This window comes from Myotis daubentonii, chromosome 6 (genome assembly GCF_963259705.1).
Source record: "Myotis daubentonii chromosome 6, mMyoDau2.1, whole genome shotgun sequence".
Taxonomy (NCBI): Eukaryota; Metazoa; Chordata; class Mammalia; order Chiroptera; family Vespertilionidae; genus Myotis; species Myotis daubentonii.
This window is the reverse complement of record NC_081845.1, coordinates 93015686-93032765: the sequence shown is the minus strand read 5'-3', so window position 1 is coordinate 93032765 and position 17080 is coordinate 93015686. Positions and strand designations below refer to the sequence as shown.

Sequence of the window (17080 nt, the reverse complement as noted above, 5' to 3'; positions counted from 1 at the left end):
ATATTAGCCATTTATTATATAGGATAACACATTTGTATACACTTAGAAAAGAGAACTGCCTTTTGGAGTCAGACATAACTTGGACCTGAACCACAGATCTGCATTTACTTATACATATGATACTGGGCAAGTAATTTACCTAGCTGGGCCTCAGTTCACCATCTATAATCTGGGATTAAAAATAAACCTTTCTGAAGCCGGTTTGGCTCAGTGGGTGGAGCGTCGGCCTGCAGACTGAGGGGTCCCGGGTTTGATTCTGGTCAGGGGCGTGTGCCTGGGCTGCAGGCACGTCCCCAGTGGGAGATGTGCAGGGGGCGGCTGGTCGATGTTTCTCTCTCATCGATATTTCTATCTCTCTCCCTTCCTCTCTGTAGAGAATCAATAGAATATATTTAAAATAAATAAATAAATAAATAAATAAACCTCAAGCCCTGGCCCATGTGCTAAATGGTTAGCACTTTAGACCTCACACCAAAGGGTCATGGGTTCCATTCCCAGTCAAAGGTACATGCCCGGGTTTTGGGTTCAATCCCTGGCGCCAGTCAGGGTGAGTGTGGGAGGCAACCCATTGATGTCTCTCTGACATTAATATTTCTTCTCTTTCTCTCTCCCTCCCTTCTACTCTCTCTGAAAATCAATGGCAAAATATCCTTGAGTGAGGATTTAAAAAATATATATAACAAAATAAATAAATAAACCTCAAGCTATGAAATAATAATTTATCTGTAATGTTTGTCTGGGCCTCAGTTTCACCATAAATAATCTGGGATTAAAAATAAACCTCAAGTTATGAATGAAATGAGAATTTAACCATAATGTTTGGCACTTAGTAGCCTCAGTAAACATTATCCCCCTCCAGACACACACACACACACACACACACACACACACAAGATTTTCACAAACAGTAAATTTCCCTTCATATCATTCATCCTTGTGGCCTCACCTTTAATACTCCTCTATCTTTTTTAGAGGTAATATCCTCTCCCTGTTCAGCAACAGCTGCTGCTGGGTTTTCTCCATTGTTTTTGGCACCTTCATCAGTAGTCATTGTCTTTTATAAGTTGAAAACCTGTTGAGAAGAAACATATTTTAGGGAAAATATCACTTCCTTATGCATCATAAAATGCTCCCGGTAACTGAGCATTTATGACCTGACCTAAGATTTACTTAGGGGCAATAAGGTTAAACAATGAAAAACAAAACAAAACAAAAGAACCCCACAAAGAACACTGACTATGAGCACATGTTGATATCATAAGGCATGTAAATAAAACATCATCCAACTCTTCAATTTCCCATCCAGCTCTGGTCCCAAATTAGACAGCAGTATAAAGTAGGCTTGGTAGTGATTATATTCCTTAACATAATTACACTTTGAGAACCAGTGCTTTTAGAACTTTGAAAACATCTTTTCCCTACAGCCATATTCTTGACAGAATTAAGAACTTATCAAGTGATCTGATAAGAGAAATGTCAATCTAACCATTATCGGAAATAAACAGGCTTTGGAAGCTGACAGATCCCAGCCCGAGTCCTAGCTCCAGCAATATCTGTTTGATACTTGCAAACTTAATATCACACTGAGCTTCAGTTTCACATCTGTAAAATGGACACAGTACATTGCTCACACAGTTACTATGAGACATTAATAAGAAAATGTATGTTAAGAGATTAGCACTGAATCAGAACTTAAAAATATAACCATTTATTATGATTATTATTAGGTCTTCTATAGAGTCACATCTTTCATTTCTTGCTCAAAAAAACCTACAGAATGAGGTTCTTCCCTAGCGTGATATTCAAGGTCCTTCACAGTCTGATCCTAATCTATCTTTCAGATCCAGCTTGCACTACTTTCTTTGACTTTTTAAAATGCAGCTCAGGCTCTAGCCAAACCCAGACCAATTCCTCTTCCATAACAATCCCTGTGCTTTCCTATCTCCGAGCTTTTGTCATTCTTTTTCTTCCCCAAATATTCTCCCCCTTCAAATGCTCCCTCTAACATATCAACCTTGACCTTATACTTGGTGGTGGTCTGCCCTATTCTATACTTCCTTAGCTCTTCCCTTGATTTGCTGTCAAAAACATATTCATAAAACAGATTTGTTGGACTTAAAAGATCCTTGAGAGCATGGGCTATATGTTTGTTTATATATAGACTAGTGGCCTGGTGCATGAAATTCATACACTCAGGGCAGGGGAGGGTGGACCCAGCCTGGCCTGTGCCCTGTCACAGTGCGGGAGCCCCATGATCCATTGCCCCAAAGAGGTAGGCCCTGCCCACCCTTCCAGGGCTCCTCGATGGATTGCCCCAAAGAGGTAGGCTGGAGCTGGGGGAGGCCTGCAGATCCGGGCTAGGCCGCAGTGGAGGCCTGCAGATCTCCACGCGCCTGCGAACCCCTGGCTGGGCCCACGGCGGAGGGGCCTCTCCACGCACCTGCAGACCCCCGGGCCAGCGCAGGGGAGCAGGGACTTGAGCCTCATGTCCCCAGGCCTGATGCCGGGGGTGGGGACGCGAGCCTCAAGTCCCCGAGCCAGCACAGGGGACAGGGACACAAACCTCATGTCCCAGGTCTGTTGCCAGGTGCGGAGACGAGAGCCTCATGTCTCTGGGCCAGTGCAGGGGGTGGGGACGCAGCCTGCTGATTGGGCGTTATGTGACGGCATCCCAACCGATTTGCATATTATCCTATTATTAGATAGATTCCTTAGAATGTCTCTACCTTTCAAATTAGTAAGACAGAAAGGACAAAGAATTTGGAGCTCCTTTCAAGCTATTTGATGTTGGCTACTTTAACTTCGTATATGTCTTTTCCCCCTGCCTGTGTAAGTAGAATAACAGCAATATGTACTTTCACAGAGTGATCTTCTGTATTAAATGGCATAATGTGTATTTTTAAAAAATATATTTTTATTAATTTCAGAGAGGAAGGGAGAGGGAGAGAGATAGTAACATCAATGATGAGAGAGAATCATTAATCGGCTGCCTCCTGCACAGTCCCTATTGGGGACTGAGCCCGCAACCCGGGCATGTGCCCTGGCCGAGAATCAACTGTCATCTCCTGGTTCATAAGTTGACACTCAATCACTGAGCCACATCAGCCGGGGATAGTGTGTATTTTAAAAGTCTACTATCCCAATGTTAGCTCTGAGTATTATCCGTCACCCAAATGATGGACATTTTTTTCATGCAAGGCAAATCAGTGTTACCAAAGGCTAATTAATACATGAAACAAAGCACACCTCACTAGTTACTGACATGATTAATTCCATACTCCTCTCCTGGTTGAGCAGGGAAAGTCAAGAATTAGTCACTTCTATAGCTATTCCATAATAGGCTAAAAATGAATGCATGGCTTCCTAAAGTCACCTGCTGGATCTTCTTCCCTACACAGTCAAAAAGAGCTATTTCACACTTGTGAACATGTCTCAGAACAACTACAACTACATTGTAGTATTTTAACTCATTTCCAATTGACCTAAATTTACTTCAGTGTCAACGAAGACACAAATCAAATTTTGCTGCCCCCTCAAATCTCAAAGAGAACACCCAAAACCAGGGGCTAACCCCTTCTGCTTTATCTTCTAGTACAGTTTATGCCAAACACAAAAGATCCAAATGCTTGGCGCAGGATAAGGGAAAGGCCAGAACAAAGCGCTCTCGAGCAAACAACAATGAAAATTAAGTATCTGGTTGCATGGGATGCTTGGCTGATAATTAGGAAAAGTGAATGAACAGGGCTTAGTCCCAGCGCCTAGAAACCTACCTCTTAGAACAGACTTCTCTGATGCACAGAAACTTGTAGAAGGCACCTCAAAAACGAGGGGTAAAATCTTTTAACTATTTTGGAGGTCATGGATTACATCCCTGGAAAAATACATACACACAGGGGTAGGATGGGAGAGGGGGAGGAGCAGCTGCTTCACAGATCCAGCAATAGAACCCCAAGGGAAATCCTGAATTAAATCAATAAGCAAATTAAAACCACCAGGTGAAAGGTTATTAGGGAACAGGGCAGTCCCATGTCTCAAAGCATGAACCTACAGCTGACTTGTTATTAAAAAAAGGAAAAAGGGCTTTGCAATGAAGTGATCTGACAGATGTACCCTTAATACAAGTGATCTACATCACAATCAAGCTCTGCATCACCAATAATACCACAAACTGATATCACTATGCCTCCTGATGTGAAGTAATGAAAAGTCCTACCAAAAATGCTTAATCTGAAACTAACCAAGAAAAAAAGACAAAATTAGGTTGTGAAACATTCTACAAGACAACTGGCGTAGACTCCTAATAATGTTAATATCATTAAAGACCAAAAAACTAATAAACAAACAAACAAAAGGTTGGGGGGGAGGGGGACTGCTCTAGTTTAAAGGAGACTAAAGAGACACAACAAATTCAATGTGTGGTCCTTGGCTGCATCCTGGATTAGGGGACAAAAGTTATAAAAGTACATTTGGGGAAGAATTAGAAAAATTTGGAAAAGCAGACTGTATATTAGATTACTATTATTATTGTATAATGTTAGCTTCTAGAATCTAGAATGTGATACAGCACTGTAGTCTTATGCAGAACGACATCCTCATTCTTCAGAGACATATGCTGAAGTATTTAGGGTGAGATGTCACAAGACGTCTGCCATTTACGTTCCAATCATTTAAGAAAAAGCATGTGCGAGCACAAATATTGCAAAAAACGAAACCAAAGCACCGAGAAAGCATGTCTATAATACATCCAAAGGCAATGCTTTTCTTTTGAATGTTCACCATTTGGATCAGCTCAATTTTTAAATGAAAGTATTATCAATCAAAAAACATTTTATTGTGGGTCCTAACCCTGCCCTTTGGAAACAATGGCTTTCTAAAATTCAAATAAATAGAAAACTTGTATAAGCTGATTTGCTCTTCAATCTCAACTTCAAGGGATGCAATGCAAGTAAGTATTCTTCATAATCTCAGAGAACAGTTCTGAGTAAAACGGAATCCATATGAAGAGGGGTAACATGAGTAATTAAAATGCAAAGATAAAACAACTCTTAAGACAGAAAAAATGTGGAAGAATAAAGAAATAAATTGAACTTTCCAGTATTTCTCTTTAATTCCAGTTATGCCATTTGGGATATAAATTTTTGTAAGCAAACAAAATAAATTATTTAAAAAGCAACTTTTTCTTTGATCTAGTATTATATGAAAAAAGAGAGGCCCTGATCGGGTGGCTCAGTTAACTGGAGCGCCATCTGGTACACGAAAAGGTTGTGGGTTCGATTCCTAATCAGGACACATACCCAGGTTGCAGGTTCAATCCCCAGTCAGGGCGTGTGTGGGAGGCCGCCGCTCAATGTTTCTCTCACATTGACGTTTCTCTCTCTCTCCTTTCCTCTCTAAAACTAACTTGAAAAAAGAAAGAAAAAAGGCAGTAAAAACAGATGATTCCTAAGAACATGTAAGACACATATACTTCTTGAGAAGTCCCCCCCCCCCTTTTTTTTCTTAAGAGAGCCTTTTCTTTTTTCTAACCTAGGTTTATTCTGGATTTAAAATCACTATGTAGCTACGGATATTTATCTATGATAAAACTCGCTGTGCTGAACCACCGAAGGGGAGAAACTGCAACCCAGTACAGCAGAGAGGAACGTGCAGTTCCTTCTGTTATGGACATGCTAGATAAGCACATACTCTCCAATGTGCCAGTCAGTAAACACCTGAGACATAACAGAAAAATGAGAATACGCTTAAAATTTCATCAACAGTACACTGAAAGCGACAGTTAACATAATTAAATTGTCATATTCCCCCAAATGAAAAGTCACTTTAAAGCTTTTTCCATTAATTTCCCGTGTATATTATTTACTGTGTTAAATATTACTCTCTTTGCTAAAATATCAGTCGGTATCTTGTACTATACTGTCCTCACAAGAGAGTTTTCACAAAAAGAATACAGGAACTGGCTGCTTTGTTAGAAGCATAGAAAATGACAGCGCCATCTAAGTACCACAGATGTCTGGGCCATAAAGCCTTTCAGCCTCCTACAACTAAAACACAAAAGAAAGAAAGAAAACACAAGAAGGAGGTATACCAGGGCTTGGAAGTGAATGCAATACAAATGCATCTTAATTTTGAAAATATCCATGTAAGGATGAACTGGAAAGCCCTCATTTACTTTCAACGCCAGACCTTTCTCAACCATTTAAGTCCAGTAACACAGTAGTGGCAGTCAGGAGTTATCTATTTGTAGACAAGACATATGTACACAAAAGAGATAAGTATGCATGCAGAGGAAACCAGATATAAAGACAGACAATACAACTATATAAAACTGCACACTATTTATATTTACCTACTTTCCTCCGCATTGGGGTGGGAATGAGGAGATGAACAATCCTATACATGCTCATCTTTTTTCTCCTTTAAAAAAGAAACCTTTGAGAAGATATACAAATAGCCAGTAAGCACATGAAAAGATACTCAAAATCATTAGTCATAAGGAAAATGCAAATCAAAATCACCATGAGATACCATACCCATTAGCATGGCTATTGCCAAAATGGGAAAACGAGAAATGCTGGTGAGGATGTAGAGAAATTGGAACCCTCATGCTGGTGGAAATGTCAATGGCAGAGCCTCCATGGAAAAATTTGGTTGTCCCTCAAAATGTTAAACATAGAATTACCATATAATCCATCTATTGCACTCCTAGGTATATAACCAAAAGAAGTGAAAGCAGCCCCCACTGGGTGGATCAGTTGGTTGGAGCATTGTCCTGTACACCAAAAGGTTGTGGGTTTGGTCCCTGGCTGGGGCAGTTAGATACAAGATGCAACCAATGGATGTCTGTCTGTCTCCCCGCTCCCCTTCTTCTAAGAAATCAATTAGCATATCCTCAGGTGAGGATTAAAAAAAGAAGAAGAAAAAGAATCAGGTAGCCAACACAGGGAAAGAACACTATAAGAAGGAGACATATGAGTTGAAAGTTGAAAGATAAGGGGTCATTCACCTATTCATTCAGCAAATATCTACTGAGCATCAGCTATGTGTCAGGTAGTATATTCTAGGCAATGGAGATACAGTGTAAACAACAAAACAATTTTTCTATTTCCATGGAACTTACTTGAATTTTTATAAGAGTGAAGACAATAGGAGTGAGTCTCTACTACTTGTTCATGTTTTTGATTTAAAAAAATCAATTCCTACCTGTGTCACAGGGGTATTAACTCGGGTTGATTCACTAGGGCCAAACAGTTTGATTCCAAGTCTGATGATGATTTCTAAGAACAAGCCAGCAAGGTAACATATGACAAAGGTCTGTAGACTGTATATTTAGGTGGAGAATGTATCCTATTCACTTTTGTACCCCCACAACCTAGTCTAAATAAATGACATAAAACAGACACTCAATAAATACTGGAATGAAATGTGATTTCCAAAAGCAGTCAATATAAAGCTGGCAAAATGCCAGGCACTCTGAGCAACCAGTGCTAAAATATATTACCAGTGGACTATATTCCTTCTCTAAATCTACTCTGAAAAATCTAATCTGGAGAATTACACGGTACCTGAATGTTCAACTATAAAAATAATATTCTGTCCTAATCAGGAGTGGTAATTAAGAAACCCTCGCATAGTTAATGTATCTCAGAAGTGCACTAAAAGTATATGTCTGTGCATACATACACATAGCAGATTTATCTTATTATTTTAGTTTGGCATTAACATGGGCAGTCAAGAACAGAGGACCACACCTAGCTGTCAATCCCTGAATATAGCAGTCCCCCCTTAAACATAGTTTTGCTTTCCACGGTTTGTTACCCACAGTCAACTGTGATCTGAAAATAGTAAATGGAAAATTTTCAGAAACAAATAGTTCATAGGTTTTAAATTTCACACAGTTTTGAGTAACGTGATGAAATCTCCCATAATCCTGCTTCATCCAGGCTGGGAACGGATTCTTCCCTTTGTACAGCATGTCCACATTGTATATGCTTCCCATTCGTTACTTAGTAGCCATCTCTATTACCAGATTGACTGCCTTGGTACCGCAATCCCTGTGTTCAAATACTTAATAATGGCCCCAAAGCGCAATACAGCAATGCTGGCAATTGGGATATGCCAAAGAGAAGTCATAAATTGCTTCCTTTAAGTGAAAAAGTTTGAGAGGCCACATTCACATACTTTTCTTTTTTTATTACATCAGACGAATAATGTGCCCAAGTTGTACATCTCACACAAAAGCATGAACACCCAATCATCACGCTTATGACTACAAAATGATCGCATTCACATAACTTTTATCACAGTATACTGTTATAATTATTCTATTTTATTATTGGTTACTGTTGTTAATATCTTATTGTGCCTAATTTACAAATTAAATGTTATCATAGGTATATATGAATAGGAAAAAACACAAGTCTATGCAGGGTTTGGTACTATTTGCAATTTCAGGCATTATACATTAACTAGCAACTGGAGGAAGAGACAGTTCAGAGAGCTGGAATGCAGAAGAAACTAACTTAGCATAAATATTCCATATAACATTGCATCCTCTTATAATATTCTCATTAAAGCACTATAATATAAATTAAGAAAATTTAAAACAGGGCTTCACTATGTTTCCCAAGCTCCATTATATGTCCAAGAGAAAAACTGTACAAGAACACCATTTTGGTTCTGTAAACACTTAGCCACTTAAATCCCTACCCTATCTAATAAAAGAGAAACATGGTAATTAGCCGTACCTCCGCTACCTTTCCCATTGGCTAATCAGGGTGATATGCAAATTAACTGCCAGCCAAGATGGCGGCTGGCAGCCAGGCAGCTTGAAGCCAACATGAGGCTTGCTTGCTTCAGTGACAGAGGACTCCAACGTTCCCCGCCTGCCGCTGTCGGCCTCTGAGCTTGCAATTTGAAACATTGTTACAAATATAGAAGCTAAACAAAACCCCAGAAACCTGCTTTCAGCCAGTCGTGATCTCAGAGCTGGAGTTGAAACAGTGTTTCGATTATAGAACCCAAACAAACCAGATACCTGCTTTCAGCAGCCGAGGCCTAGGAGCTGGAGCCAAGCCTCAGAGCTAAAGCTGGCCCAGAATAAAAAAAAAGAAAAAAAAGGAGCAGTTGGGAGCTTCAGTCACCCGCCAGCCTGAAAACAGCCCTCAGCCCCTCACCCAGGCTGGCCAGGCACCCCAGTGGGGACCCACACCCTGATCCAGGACACCCTTTAGGGCAAACCAGCCAGCCCCCACCCGTGCACCAGGCCTCTATCCTATATAGTAAAAGGGTAATATGCCTCCCAGCACCGGGATCAGCGGAGCTGCAAGGCCTCCCGGCACCAGGATCAGCGTGACAGGGGGCAGCGCCCAAACCCCCTGATCACCCTGTGGCTCTGTGTGTGACAGGGGGCGGGGCCACAACCTCCCTATCCACCCTGCTCTGTTCGTGACAGGGGAAGGCGCCCCAACCTCCTGATCAGCCCTGCTCTGTGCCTGATAGGGGGGAGCTCCCCAACCCCCTGATCGCCCTGCAGCTCTGTGTGTGACAGGGTGCAACGCCCCAACCCCCTGATTGGCCCTGCTGTGTGTGTGACAGGGTGCGGCGCCCCAACACCCCCCCCCCCATGGGCCCTGCTCTGTGTGTGACGGGGTAGAGCCATAACCTCCCCATCGGCCCTACCCTGAGTGTGACAGGGGGTGGCGCCGCAACCTCCCCATTGACTCTGCCTTGAGAGTGAGAGGGGGTAGTGCCCCAACCCCCCAATCAGCCCTACCCTGAGCGTGACTGAGGGTGGCATCACAACCTCCCGATCCTCCCTGCTCTGTGCATGACAGGGGGCGGTGCCCCAACTCCCCAATCAGCCCTGCTCGGAGCGTGACTGAGGGTGGCATCACAACCTCCCGATCCTCCCTGCTCTGTGCATGACAGGGGGCGGTGCCCCAACTCCCCAATCAGCCCTGCTCTGAGCCCAACCAGGGGCTGCACTTAGGGATTGGGCCTGCCCTCTGCCACCCCGGAGCAGGCCTAAGCCAACAGGGCGTTATCTCCCGAGGGGTCCCAGACTGCGAGAGAGCACAGGCCAGGCTGAGGGACCCCCCTCCCCGCCGAGTGCACAAATTTTTGTGCACCGGGCCTCTGGTTTATACTAATAAAAGGGTAATATGCTAATTAGGGCAGATGTCTTCCAGACATCATTCCAGACGTCCATCCGGACAAAGCTGCAGCTGCTGCCCGAGGCTCAGGCAAGCCGCAGATGGTGGCTGCCACTGCCAGGGTGGCCCGAGGCTCAGGCAAGCTGCGGATGGTGGCTGCTGCTGTGAGGGCCCAAGGCTCAGGCAGCTGTGGCAGCTGGCAGTGGCAGCAACATAGGTGTGATGGGGGCGTTGCCTTGCCCTGTTCGGCCACTTGCCTCCCCAGAGGGAGGCCAGACTAAGCCATCAGTAGGACATCCTCTGAGGTTTCCTGGACTGTGAGAGGGGGCAGGCCAGGCTGAGGGACGCCACCCCCACCCCCCCGCCCAAGTGCATGAATTTTTGTGCACCAGGCCTCTCGTTATAGAAATAAGCATAAAGGACAGAAGAAGAATCGGGATTGAGGAGAGAGGAAGAGAGTGCTGCTCTCATGTTTGGTGCCCAGAGCCTATGTCTGGGCATGGGGTTCTGAGAACCAGTGGGTGTTCCATTGCAGGAGAAACTTATAGAGTTTGGGGAGAAGTCTAGGGACAAGTGAAATCTATTCGGCTATAACAGATTCTAGGGAGGAAGAAATAAAGATTTATTTTTTATGTTTCCTACCATCTCTCAAACTTCTCCATTCTCAGTTGGTACCTTCCCCTGTATGAAAATCTAGTTACTGACCAGTGAAGTTTGTAAATGTGACTGATTTCACCTATTCCAGGTCAGGCTCTTAGGGCCTGCAAAGGTGACATGTTAATCTTATAAATTAATTCTATCAGCTAGAAAAAGATTCGTCTATCTCACTAAGTAAACACCCTCTTGAAGTGACTCATATATTCCACAGCTCCAGAACAAATTTCTAATTAAAGGGTGTATGTGGTAGAACACTAAAACATGTCTAAATATAAACTCAGATCTATTGGTAACTAGCTATGGAATCTTTGACCCTTGTTCAGTTTCTCCAACTGTGTATTTCAGGGGGTTGGCTAGAATGATATTTAAGGTTTATTCTAATGCTAATATTTTCTATTTAGAATTACTTTTAAATTAGTAAATACATGTTTTACTTGATGGGAAAATGAGGTTTGAAATGTAGAAGGAAAAACAACTCTCAAGGAATGGAAAAAGTTATTTTGGTATTAAAGAGTTTACTTTCCATTGCAACCCTTTGGCAAACATTACAAATTCTGAGCTTTACCCGCCCCCCAACCCCCGCCCCTTAGATATTATACTGGTTTTCTATAGCTGCCATAACAAATAACCACACACTTAATGGCCTAAATAATACATATTTAATGTCTTACACTTCTGGAGGTCAGAAGTCAGAAATGGACCTCACTGGGCTAAGAGCAAGGTGAGGCCCTGAGAGAATCTATTTCCTTACCTTTCCCAGATTCCAGAGGCCACCCAGATTCCTCATGGCCCTATTTCTCCATTTTCAAAGCCAGCAATATTGCATTTCACTGATCATTCTTCTGTAGTCACATCTCCCGCTGAACACAGCTGGGAAAGTTCCTCTAGTTTTTAAAGAATCAATGTGATGACAGCCCAGACTCCAAGATGGCGTCAGTAGTACCAGTGAAGAAGAAACTCACAGACGTCAAATTAGGGGAGCTACCAAGCTGATATTGTTGTGGGATTTCACCTCTAACAACATTGCTGGAGAGTTTCAGGAGCTTTTCAAAGAGGTTACTACCAATATCACAAGTATGTCAATGTGATGAAAGGGAGCAACTTCCGTGTTTTTCAGCTACTGCCATTCTTATAAGGAACTCAAACATGAGGGGAACGCAAGTACAACTGAAGAGGGCCCAGTGTGGACTCCACAATGACCATGAGCTTTGCCAATGACCTCTTAATCCTTTCATATCCTAACTAACACCTAGTAAAAGATGACCTGCACTGGGGGAAAAGAGTCTCTTTGTGATTATGTCAGGCCCATCTGGGTAATTCAGGATAATCTCATCTCCAAATCTTTAACCTTAATCACAACTGCAAAGCCCTCTCTTCTCTGTAATGTAACTATTAACAAATTCCAGTGATTAGGATGTATACACCTTTAAGGAGCCATTATTCTACCTACCGTAGACACCTAGTCATCCAATCAAGGTCATAAGAATTTCTCCCAAGCCTAGAGTTCTGTTGATTTACTCCGTTTTATACTTAGGGCTCTACAACATCCTTTGTTTTTCTCTCCCTTTATTTACTTACTAGAGGCCCAATGCCCGAAATTCATGCAAGAGTAGGCCTTCCTTCCCCCGGCTGCCAGCACCAGCTTCCCTCTGGCACCTGGGACCCGGGCTTCCCTCCAGCCACCAACAAGCACCCGGGACCTGGGCTTCCCTAGCAGCCCTAGCTTTCTCCAGAAAGTCATCCAGTTTAATTAGCATATTGTGCTTTTATTATTATAGATCACCTAGTTGGATAACAGCATTCTAACCTACAATAAAATTAAATCTTACATTTGGTACTTATCATTCTGAAAATTCCCTCAGCCTTTCAGAAAGCCCAAACTGGAACATTCATTTAGTTTCTCAATCTATAAAATTAAAAGCGTAATATGCTAATTAGACCGGATGCCCTTCCGTCCTTTCGGACAAAGCCAGGGCTGCCAGGGAAGCCCGGGTCCTGGGTGCCTGTCAGAAGCTGCTGCTGGCAGCAGGGGGAAGGAAGGCCTACTCTTGCATGAATTTCATGCATCAGGCCTCTAGTTTTGTAATAAGCTCAAATTTTAGGTAAACTTGGTATACACAATACATGTTTTCCTACCTCATCAAACTTAATCACTGGAAAAGTATTTAAAAAATTATTCTGAGTTCCTTACATAATTCCAAAATTTGAACAGCATGTTATAAATGTTGAACATACATGAATATTTTTATAGATTTAGTGGCTTATACTTAACATAATAAACTATACATAAAGTATACAATTTGGTAAGTTTTGACACATGTATATATATCCATAAAGCCATCACTATTAGTAAGATAATGAACATGTTTGTCACCCACAAAAGTTTCCTGTGTCCCTTTACAATTCATCCCTCACCAGCTCATATCTCCAAGGAATAACTGATCTGCTTTCTAAATAGTTGTATTTTACAGAATTTCATATAAATGGAATCATGTCTTTTTCCCCATGGCTCCTTTCTCTTATGGTAAGTTATATCGAAAATCAAATACATTGTTGGGTGTATCAATCGTTCATTCCTTTTTACTGTTGAGTACTATTCCATTGCACGAAGACAGTGCCAAGTTTGCCTGTTGATGCACATTTTGATTATTTACCTATTGATGCATGTTTTTAATTTCTTTTACAGATAAAGCTGCTGTGAATATTTAGGTACAAATCTTTATATATCTATTTATATATATATATCTATTTATCTTGAATAAATGCCTAGGAGTGAAATGGCTAAGTCACAGGGTAGATGTACATTTTGAGTCTTTAAGAAAGTACCAAACTGTTTTCCAAAGTGGTTGTACCATGTTGCATTCCCACTAGAAGTGTAGGAGTTTCCATTGCTCCTCATCCTCACCAGCACTTGGTACTGTAAGCCTTTTGAACCGAAGACATTCTAATTTATATGTAGTGGTATCATTGAGGTTTTAAACCGTATTTCTCTAATGACAAATGATGTTGATCATCTTTTCATGTACTCATTTGCCATCCATATAGCTTCTTTGATGAAGGGTCTATTCAAATCTTTTGCCTATTTTTTACGGGGCTGTTTTCTTTTTTCTTAAATATATTTTTATTGATTTCAGAAAGGAAGGAAGAGGGAGATATAGAAACATCAATGATGAGAGAAAATCATTGATCGGCTGCCTCCTGCACACCCCACACAGAGGATTGAGCCTGCAACTCAGGCATATGTCCTAACCAGGAATCAAACAATGACCTCCTGGTTCCTAGGTCAATGTTCAATCACTTAGCCACGCCAGCTGGGCACTAGGTGGTTTTTTTAATTACCGTGTTTTCAGAATTCCTTATATATTCTGAGTAGAAACATTTGAGAATATTTTCTCCCAGTCTATGGCTTGTCCTTTTAGTCTCTTAAAGATGGCTTTTGAAGACATATTCCTAACATAGATATAGCTTAATTTATTTTTCTTTTGCAAATCATGTTTTTAGTGTTATACTTTAAAAATTTTTACCAAACCCAAAGTCACAAATATTTTCTTATAGAAATTTTACAGATTTGAGTTTCAAGATCAATTTTGAATTAACGTTTAGATATGATGCCAAGATATAGATTAAGGTATGAATTTATTGTTGCTGTTTTTTTGTATGAATATCAAATTGTTCTACCACTATTTGTTGAAAAGACCTTTTCTCAATTGTCATGGCACCATACTCAAAATTAATTGACTATATTTGTTTCTGGACTCTTCTGTTCCATGGATATATCCGTTTATCTTTATACCAATACCAATGTTTTGATTATTATAGATATAAGTTTTAGAAACCAGATATTGTTAAGTCCTCTCTGTTCTTAATCAAAACTGTTTTGGCTATTCCAGGTTCTTTGCATTTCCATAGAGAATTTAAAACCAGCTTGCCACTTTCTACAAATAGCCATCTGGGATTGTGATTTGGATTGTACTGAATCTGTATCTTTAGAGCAGTGGTCGCCAACCTTTAGGACCTCATAGACCACGTGGCCCGCAGACCACTGGATGGTGACCACTGCTTTAGAGAAAATTGACAATCATGAGTCTTTCAATCCTTGAACACATATCTCTTCATTTAGGTTTTCCTTAATTTCTCCGAGTAATATTTTATAGCTTCCAGTGTATAGTTCTTACACGTTTTATGAAATGTATCCTTAGGTATTGACTATTTTTATTTTACTGTAAATGATATTCTTTTAAAATATCAACTCTGGCTGTTCATTTGCTAGTATACAGAAAGGTAATTAAGTCCTTCCACCGTGGCAGCCATTGAGCAGCAGCCATGGCTCTGCACTACCCCATGGCCATGGGCTTCAACAAGGGCCACAAAGTGACCAAGAACGTGAGCAAGCCGAGGCAGTCACTGCCATCGGTGCCTCACCAAGCACACCAAGTTCTGCAGGACATGATCTGAGAGGTGTGTGGCTTTGCCTCCTATGAGCAGCACACCACAGAACTGCGCAAGGCCTCTTAAGGACAAGAGGGCCCTAAAATTCATCAAGCAAACAGTGGGGGGACACATCTATGTCAAGGGAAAGAGAGAAGAGCTGAGCAATGTCCTTGCAATCATGAGGAAGACAGCAAGCAAGAAGGACTGAGTCCCATTCACTGTGTAATAAAATCTGTCCACAGAAGAAAAAGGAAATATAACTGACTCTTCTATATAGATATTGTATCCTACAACTTTGCTAAGTGCACTTAATTGTTCTAGTAGCTTTTTAAAAGTAATTATAGTAATCACATCATCTGTAAATAAAGAGTTTTACTTCTTCTCAATCTGGATGCTTTTTATTTTTCTTATCTGACTGCACTGGCTAGAAACTCCAGTACAATACTGAATAGACGTGGTGACAGGTGGACATCTTGCCTTGTTCCTGATCTTAGACAAAAGGATTCATTTTTCAACATTAAATATGATTTCAGATATTGGTTTTTCATATTCTTTATTGGGATGAGGAAGTCCCCTTCTACTTCTAATTTGTTTAAAGTTTTCTTCAATAAAGAATGTTGGATTTTGTTAAATGCTTTTTCTGCACTTACTAAGTAGATTACATGCTTTTCCTTTTTCATTTTAACATGGTACATGATGTTGATTTTCAAACATTCAACCAACCTTGCATTCCTGTGACAAACCCCATGTGGTCATTGTATTTTATCCTTGTTATATGTTGCTGCAGTCAATTTGGTAAAAGTTTGTTTTAAAATTTACAACTATGTTCATGAAGGATATTAGCCTGTAATTTTCTTTTTTTTGCAATGTATTTATCTGGTTTTAGTATCAGGATAACACTAGTGTTATAGAATGAGTTTAAGAAGTATCCTCCTCCTCCCCCCCATCAATTTTATGGAGTAATTAGTGTAAAATTGGTATTATGACTTCTTAAATGTTTGGTAGAATTCATCAGGGAAATCATCTGAATCCAGTGTTTTCTTTGAGAGAATTCAATTTCTTTAACAGATACAGGATTATTTAGGTTATTTGTTTCTTCTTAAAGAGCTTTGTTATTTTATGTCTCTCAAGGAATTTGCCCATTTCATCTAAGTGTTGAATGCATTGGAATAAAGTAATTCATATAATTCTCTTAGCCTTTTAATAACTATTGAATCTGCAGTTTAATCAACTGCATTCATTCCTGATATTGGTAATTTGTGTCTTCTCTTTTTCCTAATCCAGCAGGCTATTTAGGCTTATCAGTATTGGTCTTCTCAAAAAGCCAGCTTTTTATTTCATTGACTTTCTCTACTATTTCCTGTTTTCTATTTCAATGGTTTTGGCTTTTTAACTCATTTTTTCTGCTTACTTTGGGCTAAACTGCTTATTTTTTTTTCTAGTTTCTTAAAGGTGGAAGCTGATGACATTAATTTGCAACCTTATTTCTCTAATTTAGTACTATAAATTTTCCTCTGAGCACTTGCATTGCTATAACCCACAAATTTCATGTTGTTTTCATTTTCAATAAGTACAATAATGTATGTTCTAAATTAATCTTTGATTTTTTTTCTTTGACCCATGAGTTTCTTAAAAATGTATTAGTGTCTAAATATTTAGGGGTTTTCCAGATATGTTTCTGCAATTTTTAATTTAATTTTCTTTTGGTCAGATGACATACTTTTTATGATTTGAGTAATTTTAAATTTATTGACATTATTTTCTAGACCATACTGTGGTCCATATTAGTAAATGTTCTGTGTGCAAATGAACAGAATGTATATTCTGCTGTATTGGGTAGA

General features: G+C 40.5%; 1 protein-coding gene and 2 pseudogenes across 3 annotated transcripts in view; 1 reads left to right on the top strand and 2 right to left on the bottom strand.

Annotated features, from left to right (window-relative positions):
- The window catches only part of LOC132237416 (large ribosomal subunit protein eL36-like), a 52053-nt pseudogene extending 36581 nt beyond the window's left edge, over positions 1–15472 (top strand).
- FKBP5 (FKBP prolyl isomerase 5) overlaps positions 1–17080 on the bottom strand; it is a 124585-nt gene that overhangs the window by 69813 nt on the left and 37692 nt on the right. For 2 of the 3 annotated variants that reach the window (XM_059701864.1, XM_059701865.1), the window contains exon 2: positions 947–1072. In XM_059701864.1, coding sequence (XP_059557847.1) covers positions 947–1051 — 105 coding nt within the window. In that variant the 5' untranslated portion in view covers positions 1052–1072. Of the gene's footprint in view, positions 1–946; positions 1073–3770; positions 3795–17080 lie in introns of those variants that run through there. The other variant, XM_059701866.1, reaches the window with a different exon arrangement.
- LOC132237846 (small nucleolar RNA U13) lies at positions 8195–8278 on the bottom strand (annotated as a pseudogene).